At 49.9% G+C, this 15,282-nt stretch overlaps 1 protein-coding gene across 1 annotated transcript; it reads left to right on the top strand.

The window, feature by feature from the left end:
• Positions 1 to 12,201: 12,201 nt before the first annotated feature.
• PFICI_03791 (uncharacterized protein) lies at positions 12,202 to 14,727 on the top strand (the record flags this gene model as incomplete). Its single annotated transcript, XM_007832372.1, has 1 exon — positions 12,202 to 14,727. The coding sequence occupies one exon, from the start codon at positions 12,202 to 12,204 to the stop codon at positions 14,725 to 14,727; it is 2,526 nt and encodes an 841-aa protein (XP_007830563.1).
• Between the last annotated feature and the right edge of the window lie 555 nt (positions 14,728 to 15,282).

The raw sequence follows: 15,282 nt of genomic DNA, 5'->3' as shown, positions 1-15,282 counted from the left end.
CGTCCTCATGGCATTGCGCTAATTGACAAGAAATGAATACAAGATAGACTATAGTCTTTTGCAACATTACGGACTTATCCTTCGCATGGTATTTTGTCTCACTCGGGACCAGCTGATTGTTCTATACCATTAGAGCGAGGTAACGTTGATGTGAGAGGCAATCATTAACTACTATATTACCTACACAATTTGACTCGAACATCTCAACATGCCGTTGTAACCGATGCCACACAGGAGGCACTGATATACTCCACGAATATGTCTACGTGCACCATGGTAGGGTATGACAATTGAAGCCACTCAACCTCTCGAGAAGTACGTTTAGAATAATCAGGAAGTCCGTTGTTCAAGATAGACAGCCGTCTTTGCTCTGGACTTTCTTTTCTCTCTTATCATAAATGGCTCGCATAGTCATGCACTGACTCGGAGAACTGTGATCGACAAGACTGGACTTTGATATGGGCTTTCTCAAGATATGCATATGTGGACACGGCACGGGAGGATGGATGGGCCTGGCTGCAAAAGAGTGCATGAGAGAAGAAGTGGCACTGTTGTGGTACATAGTAGAGAAGGGAAAAAGAAATATACTACACGTATGCGAGTCACTCTTTCCGCTGCACGCACTATATGCGGGCAAGACCTGGCGACGGCCTCTCTCTCTCTCTTCCTCTCCCTCCCTCCCTCTCTATTCCAGACGCCGCCGCACCTCTCGAGTCAGTCACTGATATTGTCGTCCCGGGCTACCGGTGTGGTCTTGCATGATACTACTAAAGTATACTTTGTGGCTCAACGAACCATGGTTCTTGTACTCCATCTTTGCAAAATTACCACACATCCAATCACCTTGCCTTGTGTACGCTGTGGCGTTGCTTTATTTCCCCTTTACTCTTCTTCCGTCCTTTTCCCTCTTCTGGACACGGGACAAGGTGAAACTAGTGTGCCCGTACCATACATTTTGCAGCAAGAAAAAGGAAGGGTTTCACATACCATCCACGCCCTCGGGTTTGGTATGTTGGGTTTTCTTTTTCCGAGGATGGGGGAAACTTCTGCAGAGTCTCTCTTCCACCTTCTCTCTCAAAAGTCAAGAGAAGACTGGGCGCCACACAAAGTACAATATGCTCTTTGCAAAACTTTGCGATGCAAAAGCCATCAGAGAGAGAGGGAGAGGGAGAAGGAGAGCGTCGCCTCATTCCTTTGCCCCAGTATGCCACTTCTTATTCTTGGATTGTACTCTGTAAATCAGTCGTGCCTAGCGCCCGGGGAATTGCTTTTTTTCTCTTTCATTGCACTATCTGTCTAACCAGACGTTCCCTAATCTCTTCCCATTGTAATCACTGTAGCTCGACGTACCAATCGAGGCCCTTTCAGCTGTTGCAGAGGCTTATCTATGGTTCAACGAAAGAGACGGCAGAGTTTCATGTTTTGAAAGGAAAAAGAAGTCAGAGACGCTACTGGTCATGCATAATCGGCCGGACCAAGCCGCGAAAGCTGACGAGAGAGACAACATGACCACGAATGGCTGAAGGCTTTTTGTTTCAGAAAAGCTTGAACTTGACTCTGAGAACAAAATTCCCGTGCACTCTGTCAAAAATTCAGGGTCTCTCGGTAAGACATGAGCTGCTATTCTCAGCTTATGGCCCATGTCTTGTCTTTGAACATCTAGGTTTCATGTGTATAAGAGAGACAAGACAACCAGAGGCTGCCGAGGTTGCTTCTGTGTCTGACTAAGGCGAAAGACATCAATTATTGTTTTACAGTTCCTCAATAAGTTAAGTCTTCGAGATTTTACTCATTACCAACGGGCTGTCTGGATCGAGAGAAGCCTTGGTGTGATAAAAGACTACCTCCCCCATAGTATTTTCACTATCTGCAACATCGTCTGGAAAGACCAGAAAAAAAAAAACAAGAAGCATAAGGCGGCAACCACAGTATGACTGTTCAAGGTTCCCCGGTTGCGAAATCATCAACGGCCTGCAAACGAATGATTTGACATGTCCATAATCAAGAAAAGCGCACGCTGTAGATACTGCACATCTGACCTCACGTCAGTGGAGTTTGTTCTCATCTGGTTTTTTGTTTTTGGGTCAGGGTGTGCAAGCGAATGCCTGACAGACAAACCGTTTTTTCCCGTTGATCAACCGACAATACGACGGAACACTGAATAGCCGACGTAAAAATGGTCTTTGATACATCACACGATGGGTGGATTTGGTAGAGTTGTTTTTTAAAATCCCTCTCCACGTTTCACCGCCCGCGTGACTTTGCGGTGCATGGAAGAGGGGAAACGAAGAAAAAAAAAAGACCTCAAAACATTCGGAATAGTAACACTTTCTTTCACCCCTCTCTCCATCTTTGCCCCTCATCAAGAACACACGGAAAGGTAGAAGAACATAAAATCCCGCTTTTTCTTCGCAGTAAACCCCTCTTCTTTGCAACGTTCCAATAACAACAACCAAAAGACACAAGATGGGATGATCCGATATAGAAGCGGTCAAGGGTACCTACCTACCCGCCATCCCGGCCCTGCGGCGATCCCCCGTACAATGTGTACACGGTAGAAGAAAGAAGGGACTTTTCATGTCGTGCGTTTGACTAGGAAAGAAACCTATCAAGCCCCTGGTCGAAAAAAAAAAAAGTGTGTATACTTGCGAGGGAAAAAAGGAAGAAAAGATAAATGTTCATCGGACATTTGTATGTGAGATCGGAAACTTTTGTTAATATAGTCTCTTGGTTTCCCAGAGAAAATGGAGAAGGCAGAACGTCTCTTGTTTCGAGTTTGTGTTTACATGGGGGAACCTAGTATAGAAAGTGCAAATCTCCATTTTAACAAGACCATGCGCGCGATTCCCCCCTCTTTGCGGGAAGGGGAGAAAAAAGACTTGGGACGAACGGTATCCAATCCTTTTTTTCTAAATTCTTGTTCCCGTCGTTCTCTTTGTTTCCACGTGTTAGTCTGTAATTGACCAAGTCTCAAAAACTGGATTTTATTTTCTTGAGAAGAAAAGTCAAGTACAGAGTATGTGCCCCACGTATACAAGGGAACAGACAACAATAGGCACCTGAGTACCTGTTGCCTGGGAAGGAGAGGGAAAAAAAACACAAGTGCGTCACCGATCCACTATATTGTCTATATTTATGGATATATGGAGCACGAGGGAAGCGTCAGAAGAAAAGCATGATCACTAGGTAGTATGTGGCATTGGCAGGGTGGTTGGCGTTGCAGTTTTTAGCCTCTGCGCTGGAACAAGTCTAGGGTGGAGAGAGAGAGACAGACCCATTATCGCGTGATGCTGCTGCTGCTGCTGCCGCCGCCATCGTGTATATTGCCCGTATTGATAATTGTTATTCGGAGCGAGCCGGAACCCCTCCCAAAATGTATAATCATGGTCAAGACATACGGCTTATTAGAGCATAAAGATGATTTTAACATGTCAGCAGTAGCGAGGCGGGACCCGGCTGGGCGAGTTCCTTAGGTTATTAGTCACGGATGACGTGCGGTTTAGTATAGTATAGTGTAGTGTAGGCCAGGAGACCGCTGTCTATCACGACATGACAATTCCGAACCAATATAGATCTTCATGCACATTCTTTTTAGCTGACCGTTGAAGAAACAGACAAAAAAAACAATGGAACCGTTCTTCCAACGGTCAAAAAAGTTTCTTCCTCTTAGCAAAGTGTTTTTTCTTTTCCTTTTTGGCATGTTCCCGGCAATGAAAGGGTATTTGGGAAATGGGTTTATGCACAGGCGGTCAGCACACATCCAGTCAGCCTCACCTGAAAGGGCTATACCATGTGGACCGGGAAGCCATCCACTTTTTCTGTCAGCCGATCGGGTTCGGATCTGGTTTGAAAAGGGTTGGTTTTTATCAGATCCGAGCAAGGATGCCTCTCTTTTTTCCCAGATTTGCTCCAACCTCTTTGGTCTACACGTCCGTCTGGGCTTTACTAGGACTTTTTACTTTGTCTGACCCCTTAGGGGGTAAGGAGAACTGACCAAGAGTTTGCATTTCCAAGCGGTTGGTGTCTTGCAGAGAGCATGATCCCTTCCTTCTCGGTCCGATCAATTGCCGGCAAAGCTGACTTGGGACGTGAGCTTCTGCGGGTTTTTAGAGGGCGGGCAACGATTTGCTATCCAATAAACCTTGTTCTCTTGTTGGAATGAAATGGTGGCGTAGTCATGCAAAATCTCAAAAGTGCTTGTAGGTCCTCTGCCGTATGACTCGGGCTGGCTGCCGAGTAACAACATCTTATGCTATCGTCACATGTGAGATTTTCAAGGCTGCTTTTCATCAGATCATTTCTTGTTACGGACCGCTTCACGCTTCACTATTGTTCATTATGACAAGAGTCTATCAAAACTCTACACGATGACCATGTTGCTGGACTCAAGTTAGAGGGACATTGCCTCATCAAGCGAGGATCTTTTGGCCAGATGAGTAAAGTTGAAAGATTGCAGTCATGCGCAACCAAGATACAGTCCACGTAATATTGTACCAACTACTTTTCCTCCCATGATATTGTGCTCCTTGAAAAGCTGGTGCGCGGTTCACGCACAATGTGACACAAGCAGTCGTAGCACGGCTATCCGCATCTGCGGTGCAATTTGCAACGGTCGAGGTTGGGAGTATCCGTGAATACTTCTGACGAGATCAATCATGCTCGAGTACGTAATGTTGTGTTTTGAAGCTTGGAAAAAGGAAATTTGAGGCTCTGTAACAGTTGCAGGGAGACCGTGATACGTCCGGCAATGTAAGCATGGATGGAAGGGAATGCTCATTTCGATTCCTATAATCCCGAGAATGGGCATGTATCTGTACAAGCCGAAATGGAGGAGTTTAACAAAAAGATGATGACCTGAGGCGGTCAACTAACCGGAGACTTTGGCGGACCGATAGGTACGAGGTGAATGTAGGTACAGAGTAGCAAGCGCTCTAACCCAGTGCCGTTGAAATCACCACGTTGACCTTGGTGAATAGGATCGTCGTCCAAGGTGGGAAGGCGTCTTTTAGGCCAATCGTAGCCATGAGATAGATGTAATGAGTGGTCGCTGGTTTAGTTTCCAACCACTGACCACGGATTCGCCAGTCAAAAAACCTGGATATTCAATTATAGCCACACTGAACAATATGTACCCCACGCGATAGATTGAGTTGAGACCCTGGGAAATCCCTGATTCTCTTTTCCCCGACTTACTTGATTTGTCGCTAGCGGTCCTGCACAAAGGGACGGGGCCAGTTGCAAGGGTGTGATCTCAGCCGCTGTGTGGCTGCTTCGTTTTGGCTAGGACGGTAGATTTGGGGGACGATGAGAACGATCGACTCTGGTTTGCTTCTCTCTCTCTCTGTCTGTCTGCACTAGATAACCCTAAAAGGACAAGGCCTGTAGATGATAATAGACAGTGCCGTGGGCAAAGCATGCGATTTTTCGATTTCGACCAGTCGCAAATGCCATTTCAGTTCTGAACTGACTCGTATATGATAGATAGACGCGGGCGAGTAGGTCGAGCCGAAGAGATATGAGAAACGTTGTATTTTTTTTGCTGCTGCGCTGTGGTGTCACACCAAGGAAATTTCCTCTTGCGCAGGCAGATGGTGTCGCACGGCAGCATGGGACTGGCATGCTCGCTGATCATACTGCACACCATACACACCACACACTCACACACTCACTCACTCATGGGGAGCGGTGAGCGAAGGAATTGGTGTATTGCCGCGCGCCCTCCTCTTTTACGGGAGCGCAACTTTGGGCAAACCGAGCAGAGTTGCGTTGCCCAGGTGCAGTCCACACACCATACGTACATACATTGATACCTACCTACCTATTGCCTGCCCACCAACCTACCACACCTCTTTGGAACCAATCCCATACCCACCATCCATCCCACCACTGCAACTGCCTGTCGTAGTGGAGAATTTGCGATTATTTTCGGACATCCACGATGTTTCTTGGCCTTTGATCCGGTCCATGTTGTGGAGTGCTACTTTTGGACTGGCACTGGTCCAACTCTTGCTGGACTGCCGCCGATAGCGCGCCACCGTTGATGACTTACCTACTACAATAGCAGCTTGGTTGCTGGCTAGTAGATCCCGTCTTGAAACCAAACCATCTGTACCTTTTTAGTAGGCTGATTCATTCGCAAACAAGGTCGACTATAGGCTGGTTGCCATGGGCGCCATTACTGAGCTCATTTCGTATACTACTAGTAAGTAATCTGAAGCGAGGGGCAGTATATCCCATCCATTATTGGCATGCACTCGAGATCCTCTGCCCAAATGCTGGACGGCCTTAGCAGGCTTCGGATTGGCTTACTTCAACTGGTGGCCGGTCGGTCAGGATTAGAGAAATTTACCTTTCGACATAAAGAGCATCTGCAAGCACGCGCATTCTTGATGCAGCCCGGATCGTGGTCCGCGGTCCTTACCCAGCAGTGCCGCCTCCTGAATATGTAACTACATCCTGACGGGCATTGCTTCCGAATATGCGTGATCTTTTGAAAAATGGCCCGAGATTTCTGAGTGGGTGTGCAGCAATACTGCGTTTCTCGCATCTCAGAGTGGTTCTACTTTTCCATGGTGGCAGACAGCAAACGAAAAATAAATAAAAATAAATAAATAAATAAATAAAAAAGTCATGTTGATCAAAGTTGTAGTGTCACCATAGAGCGCCGCTGCCATTTCGCCTCTCCCAGAGCAATTTAGAAGAGATCTTCGTGATATGTTGTGGTGATGATGGTAATTCGCAAGTCATTCATGTGTACTACACTATCGCCTCATCTGGAGCCTCTGATAAGATAGAGACATAACCGTTGAGATAAAAGACTCCCCCAGCACACTATTCCATTCGGAAAGGCATGCAGCAGACTGATTCGGCCCCATAGACCGACCAATAGGGCAGATTGTGCAGAGTAGCGGCGCAGCTTTTATCCACCACTGCTGATAAATGTCACCTTGTACTGAGCTTCTACAGTGGTACAGCCTTGAGGCTAGTCTGCTGCTCCGCCAAAATCCACCGCTCTTCGTGCTCCACCGAAGGATCGTCGTGTGTAGTGTAGTGTAGCGACAACACCATAGATACCTACTACCAGCCGAGCCAGCTACGTACATGGTTTGGTAGTGAGCATGTTATTGACCGGGAGATATCGTGATAAGGCTCCCCTACCTCGGCATTTCTTAGTGGTTGGTACATAATATTGCCATAGTATTAAAAAGTCAGGATATCAATCCTGTCTTTCAAAAGATGCTCATAGCCATCTAGTAGTTGAGAGTACACGAATAGGAGACTGGAAGAACAAGTGCCCCGACTGCTGCTGTAAAATATGCAATTCCGGGCCATGGCTAACTAGTTTTAGATGCCGTTCATCATATAACTTGGCCAAAGCCGGTGTTCCGAACCACTGTTCATTGACAGCTCATGCCAAGTTATTGTAGGTCGTAGTGTACGAAGTAGTGAGCATTCTGATGATGCCGCACGTCGAGCTGAGGCTGTCCGCACGCGCACGCACACATTTGGATCGACGGCGGGGTTTGTAAGATCAACACTTGCTCAAAACGACGCCGAACCAGGTGAAGAAGAAAAAAAGGGACACGCCCACTGCTTGGTTTTCAGTGCCTGCAGTGACCGACCGGTTGGGTGGCGTGGTTGTCGCGATTTGTTCTTGTTCGCCTGATTGTATGGCAACTGCCCCATTCGTTTCATCGCCATGTCGATGAAAGAGACATGACCAATGAACATCGCCATGGATGTGCCGAACAGAGTAAACTGACAATCGAAAAGTGTACTACTTCTCCATTCTTTTTTTTTTTTTTTTTTTTCTCTTTCAAACCTTCGAGTCAGTATCACCGCAAGGTAATCCAGGGAACCGGGGAGCTGCGAATCAAGGTTGAGCGCGTCGTCTTCCTTTCTCGGCGAAGCGGTGGATGAAAGAGTGTCAAACTTGGCAAAAGATCAGTGCCCCTCCCGCAGCCAACCCCTCCACATGCTTGCCAATGCCCCGCCATTTGCCGTTCGGGCAGCCTCTCACGCTGGCCTGTCGTCCATTTGACAGATGTTCTTGAGACAAGAGAAGAGCGCAGGAGCCAGGTGGGGGTTATCGGGCAATAAGGAATGGACAAAGCGGGCAGAGACGGCTCACTATTGGGCCAGTTGCAGAACCCGGCGCAGGTGAAGGTATATCAGTCAGGCTGCCAATCAAAGATGAGCGCACACCAGGCAATGGTGGAACTATGACATAATTACTGTCAGAGTTGACAGGGTAAATCTTTCATAGCTGTCGAATATATGGGTATTCAAGTGGTTCAGATGGGCATTCAGACAGAATCCCACCAGAGTGGCACGGTGGTTGGTGCCCGAGGACCCCTAGAAGCGCGTGGTCGACTGGCGGCTGAGAAAGTTGGCAGCTTCTCTGGCTTGCAAAGCTTGTCGAGAGCCAACAGATGAGACCATTTCAGACAAAGCACAGAGCAGCTTGAGCAGGAACAGGATACGTACGGTCCAGCAAAAGCCCAGTCGCCATGCGCAGATCCGCCCATGAGATCGGCGCGAAAACGGAATGGACCAAACCTTGTGTAATGACACGCGTCCCAAAGAGGCGACGAGTGCTGCGGCCCGGGAGGAAGGAGACAAGGAATAGAGGCAAAAAAGTAAGTGAAATTCAGACAGACCAATTCAGCCAGATCATCGGCGCTTGCAGGTGATAGCTGTGGAACTGGTTGTCTGCCGTACACCGTCGCCAATATAGCTCAAGTATCTAGATCAGGAAGTAGCAGTGGTAGAAGGCCTCTGACGATAGGCTGTCGCCGAGGTGTAGCGCAGATGTTGTTGCAAAATATATTAGCACGAGCTTGGGGCTGCTTCTTCGATTGGTGCTGTTTGTGATGAGCTCTCTTTCTTTCCTCTCTCTTGCGAGTTCGTTTTTTAGAGGGGGGGAGTTTCCAGGCGACCCTAGTGGTCACGATCAGCGACCGAACCAGGTGAGAAGAGGAAAGGGTCCCATGATGGACTAGCGTAGAGTGATGGGTAGGTGAGTTTGTAGACCCTGAGATTCCCAGGTGAGTTTACAGGGATGTGAAGGTACTATGTACAGTACCCAATGGAGCAGCGACCTAGCTCTTCAGCCAGTCAAGCCAGCCAGTCGAGCCAGCAGTCTCCTGAATGAATAAATGAACTGTCGGCCGATAGGTAAAAGAAACACCGCCATTTTGGATAGAGCTGATTACCGGATGTACTTACCTCACGATCCAATGCTACGAACGACTAAAAGGTCTTGGGAGTTCTGTACCTGCTTCACCGTTGAAAATCTGAGGATGCACCGCATAAAGGGTCATAATTTCGCTGATCCGCGACAGAACAGTCCCTGTTACAGCATTCGCTCTCATCATTTCTGAAGAGACACCGCTCTTTGTTGAGAAGAGATGCTGACGACGGGAACTCGGCGATGCGACACTGCGTTGTATCGAATGGCATTGCCGGACAAGAGGGCGGACACCCGAAAGAATCCGTGCTTTTGCGCCTACTGAGCTCCCGAGCTAGGATCTGTCGCTAGCGGGCATGGGATTCTAGTATTAACCATGCGATGACTGGCGCCCGTCAAATTAATCAAACGACCATCCATTGATAGTGGGCGCGCAGGGCATTGACGATGCGCGAAAGGTAATGTCCGAGACGGGGGCTAGAAAAAAGAAGAAAACAAAACAACGCCAACAGAAAATGTCAATAAAGCGGGAACAATGTAAACATCCATACAATACTTACTATAGTACGATTCCGTACGTTGGAGCGAACCCGCTCAGCTGCAAATCCATCGCGCCCAGCGTTGCTTTCGCAATTTCCTGAAATGAAGCACGGGCCTGAGGCTATCTATCTATTGTGGACACACACTGTAATGTGTAGCCATGTTGCCGAGACTGTTGGGCATTCCTTTGTAAATGCAGAATGAGTGGTGACGAGCAGATGAGGACCTTGTGGGCACTGAGCCCCCTTCAGCATCTCTCTTGTGGTCGCGGCAGCAGGTGTCGAGGATGCGAGGTTGAGCAGCATCGTGACAACCCGGAAGGTCCCATGTGGGAGGTAGAAGGTGACGGGCCAGGCTTACTAGTCAGAGGCCATCATCCTCTGTAGGAAACACTCGTTATCGGCGTGGGTGCCGCACCACACCCTCTCACAGACAGACAGAAAAGACTGGACTGTGTGGTGAAAGGGTCGGGACCCCTTTGTTGCATGGGGTCCCGGTCCTTGCGGCTGCTGCTGGCTCTGGTTGCTGGAGCATTGTCGGTGGAATTTTGGTTATCAATTCTGCTGGGGGAGTCGGGGACTTTTTCTGGTCGTCGTCTGGAATCTGCGAGGAGCATGTAGGGACGAAACATCCGCAACGCACACGCACACCATGGCTGCCGGAAGCATGTCGTTGAAAGCAAGCAAAAACTCTTATATCACATATGGTTGTTCTAGTGTATTCCGCTGGCTGCAGGGCAATGACCTCAGCGCAGATGATGCTGTATCAAAATCAAGGACGCCTTACTCAACTCAGAATATCATGCACCCGCTGGCTGCAGCAGATGGGCTGCAAGTGCTGCTGCGACACCAAAATCGACGAGACAGATGCCCATTATTGGCCTGTTGGGGGGAGCAGGCTGACCTATTGGCTGGTCACGAACCTGGTCCCATCTGACTCTTGCCGCCCATGCGCGACCATGCAAAGTCCTGCTACATTGGCAGTCGCCTGGACGAGCGGGAGGCGCCCAGCACGTTCCAGCGCATATCACCATGGAAGCCCGCTAGAACACAGCGCTGTGGACAGCCACTTGTGCGCTAAAGCCACCCGCAGTCTCTCACTGTTACTACAACACGGCCGCCTCAGTAGGCGGTCGCTGGGCGCACAAGTCCAGCGCCCAAAGTACCTGTACTACCAGCAGCCTCCACTGCACATCTCGCTAAGCTTAGTATCCACCCCGAGTCGACCGTGCAGCGGGTGGGGTGCACCATACTGGGACCAGCATTTGTGACCGAGAAGTTGCAAGCCCATGTGGGCACCCTCATTGGGGGGCGGACCCGCTGCTCGAGTCTTTTGTTATATTTCCCTCTCCAACCGCCGCAGGCCATCCTCACGATCCTCCCCGCCTATCACTCTTCCGACTTCATATCGGTGGTTTGCTTGTTTCGCTGCCTTTGCGACAGCTGAGAAAGAGAAGGATACAAGAACTGCGGATAGGGAACCATCTTCTTCTTCAACCTCGCCGCGTCCATCCAAAACCTCCCATCCTCCCGGTTATCTTTTAATACTACGATACCCTCTCCCCGGTGCCTCGCACGCATTCCAACGACGCCCATCTTTCTTATCTGGACGAAAAAAAAAAAAAAAAAAACCACCTGCTTATTTTGCTCGTGGTTCATAATACATTTTTTCTTCTACCTTGGGTACGTACAAAACATCCTCGAAAAATGCAAAACCACCAGATGTATGCTGTGCTGGCCCCTTTGTCTTGTTGTCGCTGCTGCTACTGCCGCCGTCGCTGCTTCGTGGTGGCTTCGCTTACTTTGCCTGCCTCGTGCTTTCTCTCTTTCTACATCTTGCCCTATGCGCTCAGTGTGACACTGCCTTTTTGTATCGCATCCCAAGATTGCGTTGCCTTGCGCTACCTACCACGAACCCCGTTACCCCTGCCTCTGAATCGCCGCCCGTCCACCCGGTGAATGTGTCAGCCGAACCTTGTGCGTGATAGAGTGCGAGACTTGGTCGCTCGATGTTGAGACCCATCTGCCTGACACGACCGCGTATGTCGATAACGTCCTGCAATCGCAGATCTAGAAGACGTGATGGCCTGGATGGGCTGATTTCGAGGGTGCTCCAAGCCTCACGAGTCATGATCAGTTCGGCCTCGATTCATACTTGCCGTTTCTGACAGCACACGACTGGAGAGATCTGCAACCTGTATGGCGGCCTTTCGCCGGGTCGTTGACTCTTGCCAGCACTCTCCACCAACGTTGCATGCATTCGGTCCAAAGACCAAGGTTTCATGTCCCGCGACTAACATTATCGCTTCCCCAGACTCCATCCAACTCCAGGCCTCGATCTGTTCTCGTACCGGCTCGAAAGAATAGACTACAGTCGACCTCCCCCGCCTTGTCGACCGTTGAGATCTACATCACCTACCACAACATATCACCGTACACGACTCTTGCCTCATGTCTTCCTAAACTCAAATGATGGACTCAGAGGACGGGGACTTCTTCGTCAAGCAGTTGGCCAACTTTGTGCGGACGCACGAGAAGGCGTTGGCCAACGCTTTACAATTCCGAAGACAGAGCAATGCTCCCAGGCATGGCGCCTCACAAAGTGTGTCGGCTTTGCCGACTCCCCCATCACCAGCTCCTCTAGTCGAGCGCCCTTCAACTTCTGCCTCAACCTCTACAGGCGGTCTGGCAGCGGCACTGTCGCTCGGCTCCTTCAGCTTCACTTCTCACAACATGAAACCCGCGAAGTTGGCACTGACACCACACCACCTCTTCTACTTGCTTTCTCGTTTCGAGGAGATGGGCATCAATGTCGGTCCTATGAAGGTTCGCCTCGAGAACCTCCACGACGCTTCGAGCTCGGCCAATTATGTATCATTTCTCGATCCCTCCCAGCGGACGCGCAGTGCGGATGTTGTCTCTATTCGGTCAGTCTCAAGCGTCAGAAGCGTCATGTCTGGCATGTCAGCATTGTGGACTAGCTTTGGCATTGGATCGAGTATATCCGCTGCCAGGGAGGAGAAGCAGAAGGCTGCCCTGGCTGCTGATTTGAGGTACCTCTACTCGGCATTCACCAAGATACCTTGCCTCAGATTGGCCCCCGATTGGCGCGCGAGATTAATACGAGGATACGAGGAATTTCCTTTCGACTCAGCTGTCCCTCTCTACGTTTTCAAGAACCTACAAGCCCTCGAGATCAGCGGCATCGACTTCAGACAATTCTTTGGCTGGGACCGTCTTGCAGACCAGATCCGGTCTTTGACCCTGAAAAGGGCCAGCATAGATGATCCTGCCGATATCTTGATTGACATTGTGCTTGACGATATGGACAAGAGGCGGCGGCGGACATCCAAGGCGCAACATTCCCCAACCGTCACGAATCCGAGCCCCCGTAGGAGCCCGACGCTACAATACGCCGAATTGCATAGATCAGGCTCAACACCAGGCTCACCCGTACCTAGAAGCTCTTTGGGTGACTTTCAGGTGGGCTCCGTTGGTACCGACTCGTCCTCGCCAAGTGGCAGCCGCCGCCCTTCCGTTGCCAGGATTGAGACCGAGGAGCCGCGATCTCCGGCGAAGTCTGGCCGACCCCGAAGTCACTCGCCACCACGGCCCATCAGCTCTCGGCATCATACTGCGCCCGCGACATCCAGACAATCCTACAAGGTCAGGCGCTCCGGTTCTGGCAGTTCGCACTCCAGCTTGTCCGACTCGTGGCACAACCCTCGGAACAGTGCCTCGAACCTCCTGGGCATGGGTGTCTTGCCTGCCTCTAAATGGCGCTTCTTGAAGCATCTCAGTTTGGCAGACAACTCTTTGACCTCTGTTTCTGCAGCCAGTCTTGCACCGTTGGCGAACACATTGTATTCGCTAGACCTGTCCACCAATCTCTTCACTCAGATCCCCGACAGCTTGGCGACACTCACTGCTCTGCGTGCTTTGAACCTGTCCAATTGCATGATCGATTCATTGCATTCACTGACACGGAATCCTCTGCCTGCCATCACTGCTCTGAATCTTCGTGCTAATCGTCTCCAATCCATCGCTGGAGTTGAAAAGCTTTATCCTCTGGAGAGGTTGGATCTACGGGACAATCGTCTTACTGATCCAATGGAGCTGGCTCGCCTTACTGGCATCCCGGACATCCGGGAGATCTGGGTGGAGGGCAATCCATTCACCCGAACACACCGCGACTACAGAATCACAATCTTCAATCTGTTTAGGAGGACACCTGGATTCACCGAGGATGTCATCATTGATGCCTCGGGCCCGACCTATTCGGAGAAGAGATACCTGGTAGAGCGTGTAGCCATCCCGGCGGCTGTCCCCGTCGTGAAGCCACCTGTTCCCGAAGTTCCGGCCGTGGACGTGAGCAAGCCAGCCATTATTTACGATGCACCCAAGGAGCCAGCTGTCCTGAGAAAAGACCGTCCGCAGCCCAAGGCTGTCGCTAGCGAGAATGATGTTGGCTCCACACGTCGACGACGGACTCCGAAGCGCAGGATAGTTGATCTTGCAACCAGCGACTCTGCAAAGGCTAATGCTCAGACAATGGATATCAAAGAACTCGCGGCTGGTGTTGCAATCCCAAACGCTGGTGCAGACACTCACTATCGTATTTCACAATCGCCCGAGACCCAGAAAAACAGTTACATAGACTCACGGCTTTCTTCACTACCGACCCTATCTGAAGTGCCTCGCATTGACACGGGCATCAGTGGGCCAACTTCCTCACTCTCTTCTCAACCACTCCAACGTCCCAGTTCAGATGACAACACAGACTGGAACACAAGTGGCGAGTTGTACCGACAAAAGATTGAGACCTTGCGGGGCCAAGTTGGAAACGGATACCTCAGCGTTCTTAACGAAGAGAGCTGGGACTCCAATCGACCTTCTGCATTTGTCGGCGACTATAACCAGGGCGCTACGATTCGCCCGAATATTGCCACCCCTCGTACTCAGAGCGTGCAGACCATGGCAAGTGGCCGAGCACTCTAGTGATCAGTCACCAACCTGATCACTCTGACCGTTATTGTTTGCATCGGTGATGGTTTGTCATTCACAAAACACCATCAGTGGGGCTTGTCTTGTGTTATTTCAAGCATGAGATGGGCACTGCAGCATTGTCTTTATTCATTATTATCATTTTGATTTTCTCTCGCTTGATGTCAGGAGCATAGCGTCGCGGCGTTTCGGATTTTGCTTTTTTGCCATTGTTTTATTTCCCCACTGGATTTTCATGATTATGAAATGGATGTTGGAGTTTACGTCGAGATATCTCCCCCTTTCTGTTGTTGGAGTTTGTGCAGGCGAGGTTTCATCAGATATCCCATGATCTGTTTGGCGCAGTAGAGCAGCTGGGAATGCTCTTTGTACATGAGAAAAGAGGCAGTGCATGAATCATTTTAGACCCCAAGAGCGAAGCTGAGACATGGTGGATGAGAGCCCGGGTCCAGCATCAGGATAGGCGTTTAGGAATTAATTTCCACATCAGATGTGGACGTCTTTGAAAGGACCAAGGGCATTTTCAGCATTGGCGATCGAGGCTCGCTG

Source organism: Pestalotiopsis fici (genome assembly GCF_000516985.1).
Source record: "Pestalotiopsis fici W106-1 unplaced genomic scaffold PFICI_Scf_2, whole genome shotgun sequence".
Taxonomy (NCBI): domain Eukaryota; kingdom Fungi; phylum Ascomycota; class Sordariomycetes; order Amphisphaeriales; family Sporocadaceae; genus Pestalotiopsis; species Pestalotiopsis fici.
The sequence above is the reverse complement of the archived record's forward strand: the minus strand, read 5'-3'. Positions and strand labels throughout refer to the sequence as shown.